Genomic DNA, 21404 nt, shown 5'->3' with positions numbered 1-21404 from the left:
CCTTCCTTTATATTCACAACTGGGCTAAGTGTTTGGCACAAGAGGCCTAGCTTTCAGCCTGTCTCAGCTTTCGACATGCCTTCCTCATTAAGTTTAATAATTTCTAGCTTTTGATTTAAAGTGAGACACATGACGCTTCCTTTACTTGAACACTTAAGAGACCACTGTAGGGTTATTAACTGGCCTAATTTCAATATTATTGTGTCTCAGGGAATAGGGAGGACCAAGAAGAGGGAGAGAGATGGGAAATGGTCAGTCAGTGGAGCAGTCAGAACACAGAGCATTTTCTTAAGTTTGCCATCTTATATGGGTGCAGTTTGTGGTGACCTAAAATAATTACAATAGTAACGTCAAAGGTCACTGATCATAGATCACCATAACAAATATAATAATGAAAAAGTTTGAAACACTGCAAAAATTACCAAAATGTGACAGAATCATGAAGCATGAGCAAATGCTGTTAGAAAAATGGCACTGGGGCTTCCCCGGTGGTGCAGTGGTTGAGAATCTGCCTGCTAACGCAGGGGACATGGCCTCGAGCCCTGGTCTGGGAGGATCCCACATGCCACGGAGCAACTAGGCCCGTGAGCCACAACTACTGAGCCTGCACGTCTGGAGCCCGTGCTCCGCAACAAGAGAGGCCATGAATAGTGAGAGGTCCACGCACTGCGATGAAGAGTGGCCTCCACTTGCCGCAACTAGAGAAAGCCCTCGCACAGAAACGAAGACCCAACAGAGCAAAAATAAATAAATAAATTAATAAACTCCTACCCCCAACATCTTCTTTAAAAAAAAACAAAAAAACAAAATAAAGAAAAATGGCACTGATGGACTTGTTTGATGCAGGGTTGCCACAAACCTTCAATTTGTAAAAAAAACTGCAGTATCTGTAAATCAAAGCGAACCCCAATAAAACAAGGTATGCCTGTACATGAATTAAGGCAAAGAGAGACCCAGCTTTTCAAGAGTTTATGAAACTTTCAATATAAGGAAAACTTGCAAATGTCTCTTTCTACAGCCAATTTTTGAAGTATCAAATTAATTATTTAAATTATCCAAGTATTGATTTTCCTTCTCAGGACCATACTACACTCTACCTTGATATAACTAGACTGGAGTGAATGCTGGAAAATATTTGCAAATCATTTAACTGAGAAGGCACTTGTATCTAGAATATATAAAGAATTCCTACAACTCAATTTTTTAAAAAAGACGACCCAATTAAATAATGGGCAAAGGATCTGAATAAACATTTCTCCAAGGAAAACTTACAAATGGTTAATGAACACGTGAAAACATGCTCAACATCACTAGCCATCAGAGAAATGCAAATCAAAAGCTCAATGAAATATCTCTCCACGCTTACTATGATAGCTATACTGAAAAAGACAGATATCAACAAGTATTAGCAAGGATGTGGTGAAACTGGAACACTCATACACTGCTGGTGGAAATGTAATAGTGCAGCCACTTTAGAATATAGTCTGGTAGTTTCCCAAAAGTTTAAACATAGATACTATATGAACCATCAATTCCACTCCAAGGTATATGCACCCCCCACACAAAAAGGACACCTACACAAAAACCACAAATGTTCATTCATATCAGCCAAGTAGCAGAAACAACTCAAATGTCCATCAATGGATGAATGGATAAACAAAATGTGTTATATTCATACAACAAAATAGGATCTGGACAGAAAAATGAAGTAATGATACACGCTACAACATGGATGAACCTTGAAAACATGCTAAGTGAAAGAAGCTAGGCACAAAGGATCACATACTATACAATTCAATGTATACGAAATGTCCAGAATAAGCCAATTCATAAAGACAGAAAAAAGACTGACATGCACAGGGCTAGGGGAAGGGGATTGGTAGGAAATTGGAAGTGACTGCCGATGGATACAGGGTTCCTTTCTGGAGTGATAAAAATGTTCTAAAATTGATTGGGGTGATGATTTACACAGTTCTGTGAACACATTCAAAACCATTGAGCCGTACACTTGAAACAGGTATGTGAATTATATCTTAATAAAGCTGTTACTTTTTTAAAAAGATACTTGTTCAGGAAGCTGCCACATGAAATATGAACCTTTATGCTTTTTAAACTAAAAAATTCAGCCTTAATAGTCTATAAATGAGACACCTTCAAGACACAAAATTTATTAAACATGACATTTTATTAATAATTCAAGGATTAACACATCTTAGCTAATCTTTTTGAGATAGTACCATGTAAATTATACTAAAAAGAGAAATACTAAAATATTCCATAACTTGAAATTTGTTAGTTTAACATCAAAACTAACTCCATAAGATAGGCATTGTCTTACTTTATAGTTTCGAAGAATCAACTTGCCAGGGTAACGTATTTACTAAGTAGGGAAACTACTTCATATCCTACTGATTGTAAAACTAATTTTCTTTCCACTAACCATGCTCTTTCCCTAACAGGACTGAACTAGGAAGCCGAAAACCTGGATTCAAGTTAAAGTCTGGGATCATGCCTTCCTAGATGTTGGCCAATTTCAGTTTTTTCATCTGTAAATCTCAAAGGATTATAAGAAGGATCAAAATGAAATAAACAAGAAATGATTTTGCACACTGTAAAATTTTATTACAATTCTTTTTACTGTTTAAAATAAATTTTCTGATAATGAAAACAAACTTTAAATATTGGAAAAAACATTCCTATAAACTAAAAGTAAAACATTGAAATTGGCAAAGAAAAATGGTTAGGAAAAGGCTTTCTTTATCTCTGACACTGTTAGGGTCCCCTTTACCCCTACATAACAGAATTTTGATCTCTCTAGAAAAGCCTGGATGATAATACTGCAGATAAAAATAGAGCTACAAGGTTTTAGCCATCACTACATCACTAAACCTCATGGAAACAAAAAAAAACATAAGGGGAAAGTGCTGGTTCACTGTTCTTTCACTAGGAATTACAATAACATATAAAAATAACAATTTTAATAGCTCTACCTTCAACTTTCAGATTTCTTTGATTAATCATCAAAATCCTATCAACTCTAAAAAGCTAGCATTAGATAGCTATACCATGGAATACCCTGCCATGAAAAAAAATCATTTTTTAAAGACTAACAACACAGGAAAATGCTCACAAAACATCGCTGCATAATAAAAGCAAGACATGAGAAAGTTAAAATTCACTGAGCACTACGATGCGTCAGAAATTTTTTTTTTGCGGTATGCGGGCCTCTCACTGTTGTGGCCTCTCCCGTTGTGGAGCACAGGCTCCGGACGCGCAGGCTCAGCGGCCATGGCTCACGGGCCCAGCCGCTCCGCGACATGTGGGATCTTCCCAGACCGGGGCACGAACCCGTGTCCCCTGCATCGGCAGGCGGACTCTCAACCACTGCGCCACCAGGGAAGCCCTACATGCTTAATCTTAATGAATCTTTATAATAGCCCCTTAAAATATTATCAGCATTTTACAGGTGAAGAAACTGAGATGTACCTTTCTGATAAGTGACACTAAGGTTACAGAGCAATAAATGAGAAACATGGATTTGAACGTATCCAATCCCCATCCGTTCTTCCAAAAGATATGTCATTCTTAGGTGCCCAAACACTCATTTTACACACTAAAATGGTGACTAAGGAGCCCATACTCTTAACTACTGCATTATACTCCATAGATAACCATTTTTATTTAAAAATGAATAAATTAAGATAGGTTAGTGTCTCCAGCTTGAGCTGAGATTCAGAAGTGTCTGGGTAAGGCCACAGGAACAGACTGTGTCAGGGTTTGGGGCTGGTGGTCCTGGAATGGGAAGGATATCCTGTTGTCTGAGTCAGTGCTGGCCCTTGGACTCCTAGTCTAGGCTCTATGGAGAAAGATGCTGTAGGAAAAGGCTCAAGTTGGTCCTGTGAAGAAGGCTAAGACACAGGGACATACTTGTGTGACACGAAATTAGAAAAGCCGAGAGTAAAGCAGCTTGATTTGAAACACTGTGACAATTACAAACACGCAGCACTGCTCTTGCAGCTCCATATTTTGCAATTCTGACATCCAAGAACATACCCTGGGCAAGGATAGCCGCAGAAGTTAAAGAGTAAGATGCCACCCTCCAGGTACCATTTTGAGCAGATGAAATCAACCAGATAGGAACAGAGGAGAGGAATGTGAGAAGACTGAGTTTCTGGGAAATATTTGGGGGACTTCAGGAAATAACTAGATGAAATAAGGAAGATGGCGGTCCTGCTTCAGCAAGAGGACCAAGAGTCAGTGACTGTTAGTAATTGTCACTCTTTTGTACCCAATGAAGTGGTGAAAAGTGGAAGGTATTAAAAAACTGGAAGGAAATAACAGAATCTTAACAGGTCTATCTCAGGGTGGTATAATTTCAGGTGATTGCTACTGCCTTTAAATTTTCTATATTTCCCAAAAACTGCCTACAGTGAACAGTATAATTTTATAATCAGGGGGAAAAAGGTTTTTTAAAAGTCAACCATTCAATTCTAGTCATACAAAAATGCTATTTCTAAGATTAAATTTCAAATGTACACCAAAATCTGTGTTTCAAACCTCTAGAAAATTATATCTTGTTATATATGCAAAGTAACTGCCACTCTTCTTAGAACTGGGAGTACATTTTGTTACAGTTATACATTTCAATCAAAACAAAAGACGTATTGTACCCACAAAACTTATTCTACCCCATTACATTTACTGTTAACAATATTAACAATATTAATATTGTTTCAAAGTAAGAAGCTCATATTCATTGGCAGACCAGAGTCTTAAAATTTAGGACCAGCAGACCAAGACAAACAGACAATACTTCTAAAGAGGCAGAAGTTCTGACCTATACAATTAACCTCATGAAATAATTTATAATATCAATCATCCACTATATACATGGTTGCACCTTACGCTGATAACTCATGCATCATAAACTGACTTCCTAAAATGATGGCAGTAATGAAGTCCGTAATTGTTAAATAGTTCCTATAGCCTGTCTTTGGATAGTCTTTTCTCAGGTAATAAAGAAAAGCTCATGGGTATCTTTGTAAACATACCCTTAAGGTCCATTTCATAGTAAGACTGTAAAAGCAGAAAAAAATTTTGAGACATAACCCCAGCTATTAATCCTGTATGATAATATTCATTTAGAAAACAAGTATCAAAAATAAAAATCTGTTTTGGATACCTACCAAAGCCTCAGTTTCTTAACAGTGTTCATGAAAAGTATTTTACTGGTAAAGGAAAACTTTAAATTCAGTGATACATTTCAAAAATGGCTCACATTCTTACCTGGAGATTTGATGTCCAGCATAGAGGAGCAGGGCAGTCAAAACGTATAGGTAAAGCTGAACCAGATGCTGCCTGGGCAAGGTTAGTAGCACAACACTTAAGATATAACCTGTAGTAGAAGTTAAGAGAGATATAAATAAAATTCGATTCTAATTTAGTCTTCCAGTTAATTACAACAAAAAAAAGAGCTTGAAGTAAATTACTTCCCAATTAGGTTTCAACAACTTTGAGCTTTTTTACTTCACTACCAAAGCAAGTTTAGGACAGCAAAATCAGTATGGATTTTTCTATTAAAAATATAAAGCATTTTTCACTTCCTTTGTAGATTTTTCTACTCTATAATCACATATATCACCCAAAGGTACAAGAGGATTACTCCACCATCTACCTTTCCTCGTCTCCTTATTTCTTCTATGCCATTTCTCTCATTCTCTAGTCCAAGAAGAACTGAGTGTCTTACTGTCCCTCTCTATGACTGCACCTTCTGTGACTCAGATTTTATTTTTCCAACTCCGAAGGACCCCTCTACCTCCTATATCTTCAATCATTCCCCTGACACCATCCTCACCTCTCTTTTCAAAGGATGTGAAGGGCTCTTCTCCCTAGTCTTAAAGAAAAACTTCTCTCCACAGATTTCTCCTTTTCCTGTTACCTATTTTTCTCATTCCACTGACAAATGTTATAAATTATCTGTACCAAAGCCTCTATTTTCTAACTATTATTCCCTCTCTACCCTTTACAATCTTAGATCCTCTACAAATCCCCTTTTCTTTTCTCTAAAGAAACTTGAAAGTCAACAATTACCTACTTGACAAATCTAAGACTCAAGTTTAATCCTTGTCCCTGCATCTGAAGCAACTGACCTCAAAACTTATTCTCTAGGGCTTCCCTGGTGGCGCAGTGGTTGAGAATCTGCCTGCCAATGCAGGGGACACGGGTTCGAGCCCTGGTCTGGGAAGATCCCAAATACCGCGGAGCAACTAGGCCCGTGAGCCACAACTACTGAGCCGGCGCGTCTGGAGCTTGTGCTCTGAAACACGAGAGGCCACGACAGTGAGAGGCCCACTCACCGCGATGAAGAGTGGCCCCCGCTTGCCAAAACTAGAGAAAGCCCTTGCACAGAAACGAAGACCCAACACAGCTATAAATAAATAAATAAGCTTTCATTTAAAAAAAAAAAAAAAAAAAACTTATTCTCTGGCTCTGTGACATGGATTTCCTTTTACTCTCTAAATCCTCCTCTCTACTTTCTTTTCACCCTCTCAAGTGAACATAGAAAATTTAGTTCCTGAACAACTTCTATTCTCTATATAAAGTATCTAGCTCAAAGAATCTATTTTCTTGTTTCAAATATACCATTCCAGATGACACAGCGATAGTTCTGAGAACCCACTACATAAGCAAAAAACCTTTAATCATTTCCTATTCTAAGTAGACATCTCGTAGCTCATGATGCCTGAGATATACTCCACTTAAATGTCCTCATATACAATGAGTACAAATCCTCCTCCCTCAACAAGCTAGCTCACCTCACCCTCTTTCACTCTCCTAAATCCCATTCACTCTGACTCAAACCTGAGTCCCCTGTTATCATCCAGTCCCACTGAGTCTTCCTCAACAGATCTCTTACGTTACCCCTCCTTTCCAGACCCTATGCCCCATCTTAATCCGCTCTGTAATGTAATAATTTATTGATACTAATTGCTATTTTTCTTTGTCTCTTCCCATCCTTATCCATCCTATGCTTTTAATATTCCCAAAACTATCACTTTCATTTAGACAGCCCTCTTGCTCTAAAACCTTCAAAAGTATTGAACCTCTCAGTGTAACATTCTATGTCTTGCAAAAATCTGATCCTAGTTTATTTTCCCCTTATGAATGAGTCTTTATTAGGGCACAGATGTCCCTTCTTAGCACCTAATGTCTCGCTCGGGCTGAATCGATCATACTCAAAGCTAAACAAACAGGAGTGGTGCTAGAGACTACAGACTTCCCACACATCCTAACTTCAAGAACAACCCAGCAGAAGCCAGAGATATATATTTCTATTTGCTTTTCACTTCTTAAAATAATTTCCCCCAAATAATTATGTTAACCCCTATCTCACAGGACCTTAGAAGTATTTAAAAGGATATTTATTATATCTAGCAAGCATTTTTACTGTTTGTGGCTGAAGGATTTTCTAATCAGTCTATTGCACGAAACGTTTCCTTAAATTCTTGACTTTTAATGAACTATCATTTTCCTTTCCATATATTATCTTTCCCTTCTCCTGCACATCTCATAAAATGAGCTGCCAAATCCTCTAGATTGAACATACTCATTTCATTCATTCTTTCAATTATTCAGTCATTCAGCCAACATTATTATGTGTAAAGTATGATCCATATGCATTCCTAGACATGGAAAATCCAAAGAAAAAATAAGATTCACAGTCTAGTGAAAAAACAAACAAGAACAAAAGTATGATACATTGCTGGTGCTCTATTAAACAAAAATTAGAAGGGCTATGGTTAAGTGATTAAGTTTGACCTGGACCTCAAAGAATGAAAGGATCTTTACTAGGCTAAGAAAAGGGGGAAACATTCTAAGAAAAAAGAACACAGCAGGTCCAAAAGCCATGAAAGCACGAAGGATATTTTCAGGAGACAGTAAATTCTATAGGCTAGACTAAATTCTGGTGTAAACAGAAAGAGTATTGGGAGGGTACTGGGAGATGATGCTGATAGAACTGGTGGCTAAAGCCTCAGTATAAAGACTAAAATATGATAATAAGGAGCTTAGCCTGGGCTAATGTTCTCAGATCCTTTAGATACCATTTTGGTGAGGTAAGAAAACAAAAAACAACAAAAACCCTATGGCTCACCTATACCCCCATTTTCACAATCCAGTGAAAAAATAATTCTGTGATAATAAAATATATCACACAAGAAGATTTTTGAGAGATTATGAATACTTATGCTGATATAAGAGCAGTAGGAATAAATCATCTGAACTACAATAAACAGTTGATCCTTGAACAATGCCGGGGTTAGGAGCACCAACCCCTCCCCCTCCTCTTCAGTAGAAAACCTGAATGTAACTTTACAGTTGGCCCACCATATCCACAGTTCCACATCCATGGATTCAACCAACTGTGGATCATGTAGTACTGTAGTACGTATCTATTGAAAAAATCCACATATAAGTGGACCTGCACAGTTCAAGGGTCAACTGTATACATAATCTAATTATTTGAAAAATACAAAACTACTGCTGATGCAAATATGCATCACTATTCATGCTACAGGATTATCCAAACAGAACACAACAAACTAAATTGATAACGATGAAGCTAACCCAACAGTAATGCATAATTAAAAAGCAAGACTGGCAGTATTTAAAAATGATGACCTGCTTAAAATAACACTGATGAATCTTCCTAACAAAATATAGAAATTTCTGCTATTTAAAGGATTATTTTAGCAGTGGGGGAAAAAATGAGGACATGGAATAAAACAGTAGCTTTGAATATAGAGTTGGCAGGGTCAGCTATGAGATACATATTCAAATAGGTCTTAGTGGTAATCTACTGGTGAGTGGTTGAGAACAAGGAAGTGAAGATGGTTCTGATGTTTTTAGCTTAGATAATTGAGAGGATGGCTTTGCTATTAAGACAGGAAATACACAAGAAGGAAGAGGATTGAGTTGAAGTAAAGATGATGAGTTCAGGAATAAGTTGAGGTGTTTGTGGAATATTTAGGTGGAGATATCTAACGGTAGTTAGAAATTCATTTATTCAGCATCAGGCACTAGCTCAGTACTGGGAATACTGAGATAATAGACAACCCCAATCCTACCTTAAAGGAGTTAACAATCTAGTTAGGAAGATAGATGAGCATATGGACCCTTAGAATTCAGCACAATAAGTGCTATGGTGGAGGTACGAACTGGATACCATGGGATCAAAGAGGAGGAACACTACCATAGACTAAGGTGCTCAAAAAAGCTGTGAAAAATGTAGATAGAGATTTGTAGCCAAAACTATGTGAAATCACCCAAACAACAGAAGATGAAAATTAAACACAAATTCTGGAATATCAAGAATAAAGAAGTCCAAAGAAAAAAATACAGCAAAAGAGTCAGAAAGAATGGTCAATAAGTTAGAAGAATCCAGAAACAGTTTTAAGAAAGAGAAAGTGGTCAACAGCTTCACAAACATGGAAAGGTCTGCAGAATAGGGATATAAATGAAGTCTGAGTTTTACATGTTAGGTCACTAATGATTTTAGTGACTGTAGTTACAACAGAACTATTCTCACATCCACTCTTTCCTTTGCTACTGCTACCATGCTAACTCTGGCTCTCATTACCTCTTGCCTAAAATCCTAATTGGTCTTCTTACCTCCAGTTTCTCCCCTCCCCAACCCATTACCCTATACAACATTGCCTAATCAATTTTAAGATGCAGCTCACCTGCTCTAAATTCCCTACTGACCCATCATTAGCTACCAAATTAAGCACAACACCTAACATCTGTATTCAAGGCTTTTCACAAATGGCCCCATTCTTCCTTTTCAATATTATTTCTATTCCCCTTTTTATATCTTATATGCTGCAAAACAGTTCTATAATTAACATTCCACCAATTACATCTGGACAGTCACTTTTCTTTGTTGTTCTCAGACAGAACCAACACTGGAAAGCTTCTAAGTTCAAAGGTACAATTATACTCCATAAGCACAAACATTAACACTGCTCACCTTGATTTTTAAGCTCTTAATAACAAACAATTAGAGGCTATAAAGGGGAAAAAAATTTATAATAGTAATAAAAAAGATAAAATACCTAGGAACAAACTTAACAATAAGCCTAAGACCTATATAAAGAAAACTTTAAAACACCCCAGAAGGACTCAGAAGAAATCTGAACATAGCAAGTCTCTCTGTGTTAAGGAAGAGTTAGCATCCTTAAGTTCTCTCTTCATCCTAACTTAAAATTTTAATAGTTTGCAATCTCAGCAAAGAGGTCAACAGGGTTGTTTTTGGAACAAGATTAGGTCATTCTGAAGTTTATATAGAAAACTAATAATAACAAAAAAACTCAGAGAGGGAAATAAAGAAAAATGAAGAGACTAATTCTATCAGAGAGTAAAATATAACCTAAATCCTCAATAATAAGAAACTAAAAAAACAGAAAAATGTTTAGAAATGAAATAAAACACACTGTACAAGCAGATAAATTCTAAATGGAGCAAAAGACTTAAATGTAAAAAATGGAAAAACAAAAATAATGCAATAAAACATGACAATTCTTTATAAACTCAAAAACAGAAAAGGCTTTTTTAAATTGATTCAAAATCCTAAAGCTACAGAGAATAAATGGTAAATTCAATCACATAAAATAAATTCTGCATGTCAAAAAAATCTTAAGCAAAATCAAGAGAACTGAAATTGGAAAATATAATTCCAACTCATCACACAGGGTTTATTTCCCTTATACCAAACTCCCATAAATTGGTAAGAAAAGGCTAACAAACCCATAGAAAAGTGAGCAAGGGACATGTACTGACAACTCTCAGAGGAGGAAATACGTTTTTTTAAAACACGTGAATAAATTCAATCTCACTCATAAGAGAAATACAAATTAATACTACATTAAAAAACAACCATTTTTCACTTACTGAGCAGCCAAATACTAAAGTTTGATAACTGTTTTGATAAGGATGTAGGATTTCAGGAACTCTCATCCACCATTTGTGGAGGTACAAAACAGTAAAATCCTATGGAGAGCGGTATCAGTCAATAGTACAAATGTATATATACTCTTTAACCCGGCAGTTTCACTTCTAATAACTTATCCCAAGGCTATATTTGCACCTGTTGAAATGATGGCTATACAAAATTATTTAGTACAACACTAGATGAAACAGCAGAAGACAGAAGCTATCTAAAATTTCCTCCAATGAAGTAATTCGTGCAATAAATTACGGTACAGCCATACAAGGGTACTATGCCACTATGAAACAGAATTGGAGGGCTGGGGGGAGAGTGAGGCCTCAACAGTTAATCAGAATCTTAAGATTTGGCAGAACAGAAAGTGTCAACATAAAAAAACAGTAAATATCTAAAAACAGCAGTTATGGCTCTATGATACATCATTAAGTTAAAAGTTTCAGAAGAGTAGTATTATGCTATCATCTGTACTAAAAAGGGAAATATATACATTTGTACTTCTATATTATACTTACATTTATATACCAATATATCTTTATATTTACTTATACATGCATAAAAATATCCGTAGAATTATACACAAGGAAATAAAAAGAGCTACTTGTTGGGACTCAAAGTGAGAACTTAGTGGATGAGGAACAGAGATAGGAGGAAGGCACTTTTCACTGTGTACCTTTTATGCTTTTTGGTTTATGAACCATAAATTACCAATTTAAAAAATTTATTTAAGGGTTAAATTCTGTAAACTGGAACATTACATAAACACTACATAATACTGACACAGAGGTTACTCTAACCAAAAAACTGTTCAAGCTGAAAATATCTACTCATGTAATCACTGAGCTTACTCCACCATAGCATGTAATTAAATGTATTTAAGGAGGCTCAATTGGGGCTTCCCTGGTGGTGCAGTGGTTAAGAATCCGCCTGCCAGTGCAGGGGACACGGGTTCTGAGCCCTGGTCCAGGAAGACCCCACATGCCGTGGAGCAACTAAGCCCGTGTGCCACAACTACTGAGCCTGTGCACCTAGAGCCCGTGCTCCGCAACAGGAGAAGCCACCGCAATGAGAAGCCCGCGCATCGCAAGGAAGAGTAGCCCCTGCTCTCCGCAATTAGGGAAAGCCCACAGGCAGCAACGAAAAATAAATAAATAAGAATAAAAGACGACTGAAAGCCTCCAAATTCTATCTGAATGAGGCTAAGCTTGTAAAAGTATTGATGTCTTTCCTTAAGGAGGGAAGAAATTCCAATGATCTGTCCTTTGTTTTTATTTGCATAAAACTGTATTTTTAAATAAATAATAAACTCTTAAAAAAAAAAAAAGAAGGCTCAGTTGAGTTCCCAAAGTTATAAGCTGGTGAGTATGAACTACAACTGTACTAGGACCCATACAATTTCTGCAATTGATGTTTCTGGTTATTAGGCAGCTGTTTTTATAATAAATATTTCAATCTATTCAGAAATAATACATATGATAACCACATTTTTTTTTTTTTTTTTGCAGTACGCGGGCCTCTTACTGTTGTGGCCTCTCCCATTGTGGAGTACAGGTTCCGGACGCACAGCCTCAGCGGCCATGGCTCACGGGCCCAGCCGCCCCGTGGCATATGGGATCCTCCCGGACTGGGGCACGAACCCATGTCTCCTGCATCGGCAGGCAGACTCTCAACCACTGTGCCACCAGGGAAGCCCCGATAACCACATTTTTAAAACCACAGTACGAATTACTTTAGCTGATCAAGCTAAAACTCTAAGCCAAGTACCCAACTGTTCTACTACAGACTGGAATTATTTTCCATATATTGGCTAACATACAAGCCTTGAATAAAGGGCTGAGAATTAGTGTTTTGCAGCATAAATGAACCTTCTCATTTCAGAGACTTTCCCAAGGTAGTGCCAACTAAGAGAGATGAGTTTATTGTACCCAGATGTTCTGCCTCTCGTGCACTGTCTTTTCTACTATACCATACTCCTTCCCACAATGGCTTACTTGGTAATCTCTTAGAGCTGTAAGGGGTTCTCAGGGCTAAGCTCTGAAACACAGAAAGTTCTTTTATAGATTAAAATAAGTCTCATAGAGACAGGACAACCTTTAACAATTTTGTAAAGATAACCTTCACAAATTTTAAAAAGATATACTTGTTGACAATTCTAATAATAAAAATATTAATAAAACCACTACAGTACATCATTCACACCACATCTTGAATTATAAAACAGCAATGTTAAATGGAAATATATTCTTGCTATCATTACATATAAAACAAAAACTAACCTAGAAATTAAGAATCATGACTTTTATTCCAGATGGATTTTATCTGCTTCCTGCCTGTATCTCTTGACTTTAATTTCTTTAACCTTTAACTCTAATTTCTTTCCACATTATTTCTACCACTAACTCCAAATCATATCAATTATATTTCAAGGAGTACTTTAATATTATAATATCATTTTCCATATTTCATTTAACTGAAATGAATACTTTATCTTCAAATGATACTAATGTTTTAGAACAATAAAAATACTGCATTTTAAAAAGCTTACTTTCTGAATTACTACCAAACCCCAAAATAATGACAAATTAGAACAGGCCAAATGCCTGGAAAGGTATTTCCTGTTATTTATTTTATTCATATTAAAATCTAAAATGTTTTCTTCTATGTACATCAATTATATCTTATAAACCTAGAAGAAAAAACTAAATTAAAAAATAAAATGTTTTCTTCTGCCTTCTAGTTTCATACAGTAAAATAAATCCAACACTACCTGTTTTCCTCTACCCCTAATAATTCATGTGCAGTTGTAAGACAAATAAGACTATAAACAAGATTCATACCCATCGACTATATTACTGTCATCTCAATGTAAAAGGACTTCATTTTACCCAAATTTAAGAATATTCAAAGACATAAAATAAATCAGAATGCTCACTAGAAGCTTAAGAAAGATGCTGTAGACACTTACCTACATAATGCATATTAAGAGCCAAATACTTATACTGGAAAAGAGGATTGTTATTGAGGCTACTCCTCTGGATCTGCTGGAAGAAGGAGCTGACATCCCATCTGTACAGGACATCCAACAGCATGATGCTTGGCACCCGCAGGGCCACATTTAACACTGCCTCCAGTTTCTCCTTTGCAGCCATGTTTTTTTCTTGGAGCAGACCTAAAATTCAGGAGATACAATATATAAAAATAAGTCACCTCAAATAGCTTTCAGATATCCTCTTATCAATCTAATGGATTCTCACATACTACACAAAAACTGTTACAATGTAAAAAAAGCTCCTTAGACACATCTACTACTCCTAGATATTTAGGAAATAAGCTTTGTATTGTGTTTTCACATGGACTCTCTCAGGTCTGCTCAACTTTAAGACTCTGATGAAATGTTCAGACCTCAAAATGTGTTTATAAAAAGCTCCTGGGCTTCCCTGGTGGCGCAGTGGTTAAGAATCCATCTGCCAATGCAGGGGACATAGGTTTGAGCCGTGGTCCAGGAAGATCCCACATGCCGCAGAGCAACTAAGCCCGTGCGCCACAACTCCTGACCCTGCGCACCACAACTCCTGACCCTGCGTGCCACAACTACTGAAGCCAGTGCTCCTAGAGCCCGTGCTCCATAACAAGAGAAGCCACCACAGTGAGAAGCCTGCACGCCACAACAAAGAGCAGCCCCCGCTCGCTGCAACTGGAGAAAGACTGCGCACAGCAACGAAGACCCAACGCAGCCAAAAATAAATAAATAAATAAATCCCATAAGCTGCACGACATGGTCAAAAAAAAGCTCCTAATTCCAAATTTAGGCATTTAACAAAACACCCTATAAGAATACTGTAACCTTTGTCCAATTACCTTGAAAAGAAAAATTCACTCCTATAAAGATCTTTGAGATTTATGCAGCTTTTAAAAAAGAGGGCAAATTTTAAATAAGTTATTACATGAAAAAGCCTAAGTTATTCAATAAGAATTTCATGATTGCACATTTAGCACACAGCTTCTCGTAGTCTATCCTTTTCCTTACTACTTAAAATCAAAACTGAAGTACTGAATTTACGTGATATAGATACAGTTCAGAGAACTCATGATATAGGTAAAGATAACATTATTTGCAATATTGTTTCCTTGAATCATTAAAATTAAATTCTTAGTCTGAAATTCCCACAATCTGCCTTCAAAGTAGGAAAAAGCTCATTAAATTCTTCCCCTGATACACAAACATGCTGGCACATGGAAGAAGTCAGGCATTGTGAGTCTGCAGCCTGTGTCTTTGCTTAGCTGTTGATTAGTAGTGGTGGAATGGGGAGAAGAAAAAAAAAGAAAGGAAATGAAGGATCTCCCAGACAATCTACTATTTAAAAGGACAATTTGGCGTAATACTGCTTTATATGATACAGCTGCAAATTAATCCAAGGAATTATAGACATGAGAACAGAACAAACTAAAGTGGTAAAGGACAATTTTAGGACTAATGATAATTCTAGATTGTTGGCTCTGACAATATTCTTTTAAGAACTTTGCTGAGAAAGCAAAACACACTTCTAGCTTTGGCAGTAATTTCAGACATTACAGGACAAATGAAAACATTGATTTCTGAAGAAAATTATAGTGACAGATTGCTATGCTATGGTTAAATATTTGTCAGTATTTCCATTTCACCCTCTAATTTTCATAGCTTCCTAGCTCAGATAGCTGGGGTAAAAAAAGGCAGCTCAACTTAGCAAACGATTAATATAAGTTTTTCAATCACTTAAAAACTGATTTATTATATATCATTCCCACTACCCAAATGTTATGTATATCCTATCAATGTAGAATTAACATTTTTATAAATAAGAACTATAATTCTGATTACTTTAAAAGAACAAGACTGCTTTAATAATTTTCCTACATAAGAAAAAGATAATATTGTGAGAGAATCACAACCAAATAGCTGTGTCCTAAGGAGAAAAAAGCACTCAGAAATAAAATCTCTAATCAACATTTATTACAAATTATGCCATTTAGGAACCTAAATTTCTCAAAGCTCATGATATCATAAAGAAAAAAATATATATTCTGGGAAGAAATACACCAAAATATTCACATTAACATCCTTCCAACAGTGGCCCTGGAGTGGTTTTTATTCCCCTCTATCTTTTTCTGTTTGCCAAATGTTTCAGTATACCCATGTATTATTTGGTGGGGAGCAGCCAACTTGAAAAAATAAATTCTTGGTAAAAAGTGTAATGTAATGTGCCTAATCTAACTAGATGACTTAAGGAAATACACAGAAAGTAACTACTTACTCTGGTGGTCAAACTGATAACTGAATGCACTCTTGGGGTTCATTTCAAAGTACACAAATGAGGCTTCCCTGGTGGCGCAGTGGTTGAGAGTCCGCCTGCCGATGCACGGGACACGGGTTCGTGCCCCGGTCCGGGAAGATCCCACGTGCCGCGGAGCGGCTGGGCCCGTGAGCCGTGGCCGCTGAGCCTGTGCGTCCGGAGCCTGTGCTCCACAATGGGAGAGGCCACAGCGGTGAGAAGCCCGCGTACCGCAAAAAACAAAGTACACAAATGATAGATTTTTCTCACAAACCACCAGTCACCAGTGTGACTGGACCTAGGTAAAAATATCACTGACAGGCTTTATTCTATAATGGAAAAGTATTTTTCCATATTCTAGAATCCAGTATAAATCACTACTGCTTCTGTAAGTAACAACAACAACAAAAAGAGACAATTACTGAGTTAATATTTGTGGTCCAGGACTTTGCTGGTGGCGCAGTGGTTAAGAATCCACCTGCCAATGCAGGGGACACAGGTTCGAGCCCTAGTCCGGGAAGATCCCACATGCCACGGAGCAACTAAGCCCACGTGCCACAACTACTGAGCCTGGCTCTAGAGCCCGCAAGCCACAACTGCTGAAGCCCGCAGGCCTAGAGACCATGCTCCGCAACAAGAGAAGCCACTGCAGTGAGAAGCCTGCACACCGCAACAAAGAGTAGACCCCACTCATTACAACTAGAGAAAGCCCGCGCGCAGCAACAAAGACCAACGCAGCCATAAATACATACATACATACATAAATTTAAAATATTCGTGGTCCATATGTATTTCATCTGACTTAGAGCCTTTGTACGTTTTTAATGTTTTCGTTATTTTTAACTGTGCCCACTTCACTATTTATTGTAGCTCTTACAGGGGTAAAGAAAAAATTTAAACCAATCTTGCATTAGAAATCAAAATTTGAAATGCTAAGGAAAAAAGCTCCCAGTTCTTACAGAGGACCATATTTCTATTACAAAAGGCCATTATCAGAATGGTATACATTCCCTCTTAATTACCACTACTCCTGCCTCACAAACAGAAGAATAAAAAGAAAATCTTGGGTTCCTAAAGCTATTGATACAGAAGAACATCCAAGACAGATCCCTAAACTCTACTGCCTGCAGAGAACAAAATATCCCCTTTAATAACAAATATATTGCTTACTAAATGTTTCATTTATTTCTGTATATGAGTGATATTTCAGTACATCGCTGGCAAACTGGCCATGTATAGGGAGGGACATGGAGGAAACAAATTTAACACATAGAAAACCAAATCTAAAATGTTACCCACAAGAGCTGTGGAAACAAAAGAGGGGGGAAAAAAAAACACATTTTGAACCTTTCTACAGCAGAAGTGCCACATGATAGGGTGGTGACCATCACAGATAAATACCATACACCACACTCCAGCACCACACACTAAACCAACACCTAAACAAAATGTTGAAATATATCTTACTTGCAGATACCTGAAATCACTCACACGTGCCAAATGACTAACTTAAAAACATGAAATAAAAATGGAGCCTTCTCTACTGGGGTAAAGAGATTATTATACCACTAAGATGTTTGGTTCAAGCCTAATTTATCTTTTCCTTAGATTTGTTAGTGCTAATGAGCATATTGTAAGTCAGAGGGAGCTCAAAATTCTCTTAAAACCAAAACAATACCAAATAAGCCTCGAAAATAAGCACAAGAGCTGAAGGCAAAGAAAATTCAAAGGCCTGACACTCTCTAAAGCCAAATATTATAAGATACCTCCTGCCTTGTTCAGTTACGTACATTTTGCTTTCTGTGCATGACTTTTTTTTTAACATCTTTATTGGAGTATAAGTGCTCCACAATGGTGCACCAGTTTCTGCTTTATATCAAAGTGGATCAGTTATACGTATACGCATATCCCCATATCTCCTCCCTTTTTCGTCTCTGTCCCACCCTCCCTATCCCACCCCTCTAGGTCACAAATGTGCATGATTTTTAAATTTCCTCCTTGAAATGTGGAAAGAACTGGGAAAGTAACACTCCACCACACCATCTCAGAAAGTAACGAAAACTAAATGCGACTCATAGGTGCTTTACACAGTAAAACAGCTTAAAAAAAAAAAATCCATCCTTTCTTTCCAATAACGGCAAAAAAAAAAAGGCTCAACAAAAGCTAACCAAAAAGAGGACCAAACGATTTCATTAAATGACATTCCCAGGCTTGGAAGCAGCAAATTGCTACTTACAAACACAAGAATGTCCTGTACAAGTATAACATTGCACAGTTCATCCTTCACGTTTGTGGTTAGGACACACAGGGGGCCTCATTCTACACTTCCCTGAAAACACTACATTTTGGTTTTGAATATGAAGAAATCAAACAAATCATCAACAATATGAAAAAACCTAAGTTTAAAGTCATAGCTCTTCTCATCTGCTGAAGAATTATGTTAAATAAGAAAAAGAAATGAAAATGTTATCTTACCCAAAAAATGAACAGAATTCACATCTCCTGGACAAAACAAAGAATGCCATGTAATCCAATTTAAAATTATTCAGTAGAGTATCAGATAATTTAATGCCGAAAGTTTTTACACCTTTTTCCCTCAGCACAGAAGAAAAACTATCATTCATCATCAAACCCCTTTCTTTGTCCAATCCAATTTGAAAAACAAAACAAAATTCTACCATCAGCTAAAGCCAATCTTCAGAAAGACAGATTTTCTGGCTGTCCATATCCCTGAAAATGTCAGAGGGCAGAGCAAAAACCTAAAATCATAAGTAAACTCAGCCAAAAACTTAGATACCAGGGAAAAGAATGCACTTCTTACATAAGCATTGGCACACGTTTTAAATATAGCTGGTCCTCCCCACTCCCACTCATTGCTAGCTAACTTTGTATGTACCTGATTTCCACATAAACTACTAGCAATTCTGTGGTTTCTGGTCATCTCCAAATCGACAAAGATAGGGAGTCCACTCTGAATACAAGGGCCATCCTTCAACTTAAGCAGCCAGACAGAGGAAATAAAAACTGCTATCTCTGTCATTGGGCACTCAGCCTGGGTCATGACTGCAGCACCGACAGCTCATCCTTTGGGCAGGATTCAAGATTCACCAGAACTGCACAGTCCGTATTTTAAAAAATAAAAAGACACACAGTCCCTCTCCTTTCCTTTCAAACTAGTTTCCTGTTTACTGCAGACTGAGATGCAAAGCCATCCATTAATCTTTGATGCCTTCTCACTGCAAAGCCCGCTTCCTCTCTCCCCGCACCTCCTCCCCCGCCCCCCACGCCTGCTGATCTCAGTTGCGTTTGAACTATAGTAACCCCAACCCAGCTCGCTGCAAAGCAGGCGCTGCCGCGGGGCTAAGGGATTACGTCCACAAAAACTCTGCCAGGAGAGAGGCCCGTGCCAGGGAGCTCCCCTCCTGTCTAGCCAAGGGTGCTGGCTCCGCCGCGCCACGCACCAAAAAGATTCTGAAGAAAGACACGGGCGAAGTTCTTCATCCCTGAGCAGACAGGGGACCCATTGATGAAGGAGGGCAAGGGTCTCGGGGTCCTTGGTTGGTAAAAGCATAAGTGGAGGGGGATGCAGAAAGGATGGCAAACGAGAGAGGAAGCGATGGGGACAAAAAGGGATGAGGACCCCTTTTACTGTAAAAAAAAGGACTGACAGACGCGATGCACAGCAAATGGGTCCCCAATTGAAGAATGACTTGGCAGGCCTTTCCGCACCCCCAAACAACCTCAAACCGAATGAAAGGGGAGAAGCTGAGTTTGGGGCTGCGTAAACCGAAGAAGACTAGGGTGAAATAAAACAGGGAGGGAAGCTTGTGAGCAAAGTGGACAAAAACGAAAAAGAAGGAAAGTTGGAAGTGGGAACTGGAAGAAAGGAGCTAGAAAGGAGCAGCTAGGAAAGGGGCAGCTCAGGAAGGGGCTTAGAAAAGGCCCCGAAATGGGGTACTGGAGAGGCGATGGGGGAGCGCTCGGAGTGAGGGCATCTTAGGAATGCCGGGGGAGATAAGAGATACCTCCAGGAGGGTGGAGGGTGGAAACGCGGCAGACAAGGCCCGGGAGCCGGGAAAGGGGGCTCTAAGCTGGGCCCCGGGAGGGGAGGGCAGAGTCGGAGACAGCCTAAGGGGGGGCCAGGAGGACCGCGGGAGGGACTGGCGGTTGGGAGGGGGAGAGAGGCGCTGCGGGTGAAGAGGGGATGTGGACGCCGCCGAAGCTTGGGAGACGAGGAGGGAGGCGAACGGGGGAAGGGGAGAAGGGGGAGAAGAGGACAGAGCGGGCGACTGGATGGGGGAAGGGAGGAGGGAAGGGGAAGCGGGGTAAGAGAGGATGTGGCATGCGGACCGGGCACCGGGATAGGAATGGGCCGGCCGGGGCGGACAGCTCGGTCACCTCAGGCTGCGGCCTCCTTCCCCGCGGGGCAGCGCCGCCGGCGGACAGACGGACTCCGCAACTCCCCGGCTCTCTCGCCTGCCCTCCTCTTCTCCTCGGGCGGCGGCGGCGGGGGCCGGGACGGCGGGGCTCACAGCGGCGGCTCCTCCGCGCCAGGCCTTGGATGCAGCGTCTTGGGAGGCGGCGGCAGCGGCGGCGGCAACGGCCCGACCCGTGCGGTCACCATCGTACGCGGCGGCAGGCGCTCGCGGGCCGAGCTCTTCAGCAGCCGGCGGCGGCCATAGCCTCTTTCGTTCACTCCTCCAGCCCCCGGCGCTCTGCGGCGGCTGTGGCCGGGCTCTCGCGCTCTGCGCCTGCGCGCGGCGCTGCCACGGCGGCGCGCCCCTCCCCCGCACGGGCGCGCGCGCGCACACGCGGTCACTCGCAGTCTCTCTGGCCGGGTGGTTCCCGCGCCGCCTCCGGTAAGTGGGCGGGAGACACAAGCCTCCCGCAGCCCACACAGGCGGGCTCCAGCCGCAATGGAGACGCTTACCACGCCGACATCTGCACGCGCACTGTGACACGCGCCATTCTGACACGTGCTCTTTCACACTCCCCAAACATCAGGAGCCACACGCGCTCACACCCATACTTACCTGCCAGGACCACGTGGGAGAGTTAGTTAGAAGGGCTGATCCTCACCCGATGCAGCCGCAGAG

At 39.5% G+C, this 21404-nt stretch overlaps 1 protein-coding gene across 4 annotated transcripts in view; it reads right to left on the bottom strand.

The window, feature by feature from the left end:
* The window catches only part of RNF145 (ring finger protein 145), a 70271-nt gene extending 49205 nt beyond the window's left edge, over positions 1-21066 (bottom strand). Inside the window, exons 1-3 of one of the 4 annotated variants that reach the window (XM_032625852.1) lie at positions 20707-21066; positions 13965-14168; positions 5287-5395 (exon numbers count right to left, since the gene is read on the bottom strand). In XM_032625852.1, the coding sequence (XP_032481743.1) occupies positions 5287-5395; positions 13965-14148 (293 nt within the window). In that variant the 5' untranslated portion in view covers positions 14149-14168; positions 20707-21066. The remainder of the gene's footprint in view (positions 1-5286; positions 5396-13964; positions 14169-20706) is intronic. The other 3 variants (XM_032625855.1, XM_032625853.1, XM_032625854.1) reach the window with 3 other exon arrangements.
* Between the last annotated feature and the right edge of the window lie 338 nt (positions 21067-21404).

Source organism: Phocoena sinus, chromosome 3 (genome assembly GCF_008692025.1).
Source record: "Phocoena sinus isolate mPhoSin1 chromosome 3, mPhoSin1.pri, whole genome shotgun sequence".
Taxonomy (NCBI): domain Eukaryota; kingdom Metazoa; phylum Chordata; class Mammalia; order Artiodactyla; family Phocoenidae; genus Phocoena; species Phocoena sinus.
The sequence above is the reverse complement of the archived record's forward strand: the minus strand, read 5'-3'. Positions and strand labels throughout refer to the sequence as shown.